This window comes from Cariama cristata, unplaced genomic scaffold (assembly GCF_000690535.1).
Source record: "Cariama cristata isolate BGI_N322 unplaced genomic scaffold, ASM69053v1 scaffold22636, whole genome shotgun sequence".
NCBI classification, from domain to species: Eukaryota; Metazoa; Chordata; class Aves; order Cariamiformes; family Cariamidae; genus Cariama; species Cariama cristata.
Genome location: NW_009624123.1, coordinates 5,521 through 9,744, shown reverse-complemented (window position 1 = coordinate 9,744; position 4,224 = coordinate 5,521). Strand labels below are relative to the sequence as shown.

Sequence of the window (4,224 nt, the reverse complement as noted above, 5' to 3'; positions counted from 1 at the left end):
TATTCAGAGAAGTGTCTGGGGTAGAAAAACATATTTTTTTTTTTTCCTCAGCTGGTTTTTCAGCTAGATAGTTCCCTGGTCTGGTTCACCACTAAACAGCACAGGCACTGGTGCCATCACAAGAGAGGGATTGATGGAGGCTGGGACTAGCTATGCAGCACAGCTGCCAACTGTCTGACTAACGTCTAGGACATGATGTTGTTAGAAAAACTAAAGGTTATTTTGTTGTTCAAAAATCTCTTAGGTTGGTATGAAGATGAAGTTTTTCATGTGAACGCTTTTGGATTTCCGCCTACTGAGCCTTCTGCTACCACTAGGTATAAAACTGACTTTCGGTTGCCTCATTCCATATTTTATTATGGGTTTTTCAGTAAGCGCATTATTATTTTATAATTTCTGTGACATTAAATTATGCTATTCTTCCCCCTGCCCAAATGCTTCAAAATAAATATAATTTTAAGGAAGCGTTTCTGGGACTTGCTGGTCTACTCGGACCAGTACTAAAGCCTGTAATGTTAGCAGAAAAACCCTTCCAAAGGCCCTTGGGTTCTGCATATTAATAACAAAATTAATTGGGATCTAAGCCCTTCTCAATTGCAAAACTAGATAACTATTACATGGGAATAAGAAATTCCTTGTTGCTGAAAGAATGGATGTGGGAAAGAACCCAGGATAAATATCACCTTGAGATGATCTGCTAAGTTATAGCAGGGCAGCACCCCTGCTTTATGTCTAGGTGACCGCCATTTTTCTTCCTTGGTTTCTCCATGAAGTACAATATGATTATTGATACCATCTGAGCTACCTATCATCATCACAATAATAATAATTAAGACGTTTTAAGTGAGTTGTAATCAAAATCCACTAATGATTTGGAAAGAAAACAGAACTAACTTGAATATTTTAATGATGTAGAGCCTTCTATGGGAATGTAAATTTCTTTGGAGGGCCTTCTTCAGCTTCAGTAAAGGCTTCTGCAAAACTAAAGCAGCTGGAGGATGAAAATGAAGATGCCATGTTTGTATTTATTTCTGATGTATGGCTGGACCAAGCAGAAGTACTGGAAAAGCTTCACACAATGTTTTCGGGTAGGTGAGAACTGCTTTGACTTCAAGCTTTATTTTAGAGAATTTTTGCCATTTTCCTTAGCCCTTAGCAGCCTTGATGGGTGGAGCTGACGAGTGCAGCCAGACAGTCTGATGCCTAGCTGGTCCTTGGTCCCCAGCTGTGGCTGTGTCCCCTCCTTGGCATGGGCTGGGGAGTCTGAGCCCACGGTGAGCTATTTCAGGGAATACCTCAGCAGAAAACTCATTGCCTTTGTTGGAGAATTAGTGTTATACTGGTTTAGCTTTGTGAACTCTCCATTGTGTGGTCGCTCATGTGAGTGTCCCTGTCAGGCCGGGGAAGCTGGACGGTGTACAACGGACAGCAAGGCAGTGGTTTGTGTGCCTTTTTTCAAAAGTATGCTTTTAAACAAAAAAGTCAGGCAACAATTTTCAAGAGTCCTACTATTACTGTATTAGGCATTTTTTAAATGAACTTCCATTTTGAGAAAGCTAGAATAAGCGCAACTGCTGCATTTTTTGTAGGATCCCACTGAACCCAAGCCCAAAGCTAGTGAAGTCTCACTCTAATTTTAGTGACAGCTATTTGCATTTCATGGTTGCTATTATATTTCTTTTGGATCTTTCTTTAACAGTTTTTAAAATTGGATTGTATTATATTTTTGCAAGCTGACACTTTCCTTTCATAAACCACTTAGTACTAACATTGTTTTGAACACTAGCCATTTTGTGTGCTGTGGCAGGAATGTTTCCCTTACTCGTGAATGTTCTTCCTAGCCTTAGTTTAAAGAAAACTTCTGACTTCAGCGGTGATCAGCAGTCCCTCGAATGCTTTCTGGTTCTGCTAATGAAAAAATGTCAATTACTCTTAAAATATGAACTAGTTCTTCCACGCCTCATTACATTAGTAATGTTGACAACATTTGGATAGCAAGCATCTGTGAGATCTGTGAATTGCTTCTTTGTATTCCAGAGCAGTTTTGGAACAGCTTGTCCTGTCTGTCTTGGGTAGAATGGAAGTGTGAGAGGGTGGCTGCTTTAAAAATAAGCAACATAAAATTAAGGGTGGGAAACTGCTACTCACCTAAAGAAAATGGGACACAAATTACCACAGTCATGCAGAAGTTACAAAACCAGTTCACTATCTTGATCAAAGTTGGCAAGATCCTTGCAGCCAACTGAACTTGACCTATGACGCATATGGTGAAGTAATAAAGGGACTTTGGTCAGTGAGGTTAATATACTGAACTCAGCTGGCAAAGATACATACATTGCATTTACTGTTTTGAGACTTTTTTTTAATAGGCAAGTAATAAGCTTCATAATTACAGACTAAAAATAATAGCAGAGTGAAAGAGCAAGGAAAAAACATCGATGAGCCATTTCTCTGGTATAAACAATTCTGTCCTATTTACTGACTAGATTGAAAAATAGTGAAGTAAATCCAAGTCTGGTACTGCATGTTAGGAAAACGGAGAGTAACCTGGAACCTGAGCTGAATGCCTAAGTAGGTCTTTTTACTTTTATTTTAGGGATGGGAATTGGATTTCTTTTTTCACTCTTTGCTATAAAGCATGTGTTTCTGGGTGATTAGTGATACTGTGAAGATTCATCAGATTCTTAAAATCCTCAGGCAATTCCAGTTACTGTTGCTTTATAATGCCAAAGAGCGAATTAAATGTTGGTAGAGCCCTTGAACTGGAATGATGCGTGGAGGTTAATGGTAACTCGCTATTATTTTTCTCTTCAAGGAAAGAGTTTTGTTTTTAAATTGTATTATTTATTATAATTATACTTTGTGTAATTATATGACTGGGTCAGTAGTTAGTTGGATACACACAAACAATGTTGTTGGAACTGGGCCTGTAAATAACAGAGGGCTCCCTTGAAGTGACATTTGTACATTGCCATCATCCTTTTTAAGCTAACAAAAGCCTGTATCAAGAAAATAGTTCAGGTGTGTTAATAGCAGCAGAGCTTGAAGTGCTGTTTCAGTTTCTGCCTTCCATGGAATGGACTGGAGGCTGAATGCCGAAAGATGCTGAAGAGAATGGATATACTCACAGATACTCTGTTTTCCCAGGTTATTCCTCTGCACCTCCAACCTGCTTTTTCTTTTGTGGAAATTTTTCATCTGCACCATATGGAAAAAATCACATTCAGTCACTGAAAGGTAGGGAAGTCTTTGTATACGGTCAGGTGTTTACATTAAATTAAAATCATGATGGCAAAACAAATCAAGAGAGCAGAAAAAACCCCCTTATTTTCTAAGTGACACATTTTTTAATGTACTGAAGTATAGAGGTGATTCATATAATGTTTGTTTATTGTCTAGCCAGGTGTTGTATCATAGGTTTTTTTTTTCCTGACTCTAGGTTCTTTGAAGGCTCTTGCAGATATTATATGTGAATATCCCAGCATTCATAAAAGGTAAACAGCAAAGTGCTATGAAACGGGAAATTTATTTATTTTGTGAAAGCTTTGCTTTAATTACTTTAAGAAACTAACAGATACCATGTTTTCTCATTAGCCAGCTATGATGAGATAGCAAGCTGGTCTTGTACCAGGCCTGTAAGTTTGTTTTGGGAGCAGTGTAAGGTTTTGATTTTATCTAAAATAGCTTGGTCATGCAAGCTGCTATTGAGTGAGCAAAGGTGAAGCTACCTCTCCCTGGAACATTTTCCACATGGATGAAATGTGGCCCATGATTCCCCAAAAGTGCTATTTGGGTGAGCCCTTTTCCCCTGGAATTCCCTGGAAATCGGCAGGGTTCTGCCTGAGCAGTGCTGCTTTATAAGCTGATATAGAAGTCTTGATGCTGCTACGAGCACCTACAGGCTTTCTATACCCGCCCTGGAAAATGTCACCTGAAACACTGAGTGCTGCTTACATGCAGGCATCTCACTTCCATCTTTTCCATTCTTGCATACACTGTTTTCCACGGCCGCTAGTTTAAGAACTAACCAAAGCAATGCAGTCCTGCAAAGGAATCTTTTATTTATCCCTTCTTGTGTCCCTGCTCTGTGGGAGCCCCATTTCAGACATGGAGAACTAAATCCCTTCTACAGAGATTTGAATATACAAAGGAAAATAAAATAGGGAGGCAGCCAGGCTTATCCTTTCTGGCTTCTGATCTTTGAATTCATAACAGTAGCCCCTG

At 39.1% G+C, this 4,224-nt stretch overlaps 1 protein-coding gene across 1 annotated transcript in view; it reads left to right on the top strand.

Annotated features, from left to right (window-relative positions):
* The window catches only part of POLE2 (polymerase (DNA directed), epsilon 2, accessory subunit), a gene marked incomplete at its 5' end in the record, with an annotated part of 11,799 nt that overhangs the window by 3,179 nt on the left and 4,396 nt on the right, over positions 1-4,224 (top strand). Inside the window, 4 exons of the mRNA XM_009703059.1 lie at positions 245-317; positions 916-1,088; positions 3,148-3,237; positions 3,440-3,494. Coding sequence (XP_009701361.1) covers positions 245-317; positions 916-1,088; positions 3,148-3,237; positions 3,440-3,494 — 391 coding nt within the window. The remainder of the gene's footprint in view (positions 1-244; positions 318-915; positions 1,089-3,147; positions 3,238-3,439; positions 3,495-4,224) is intronic.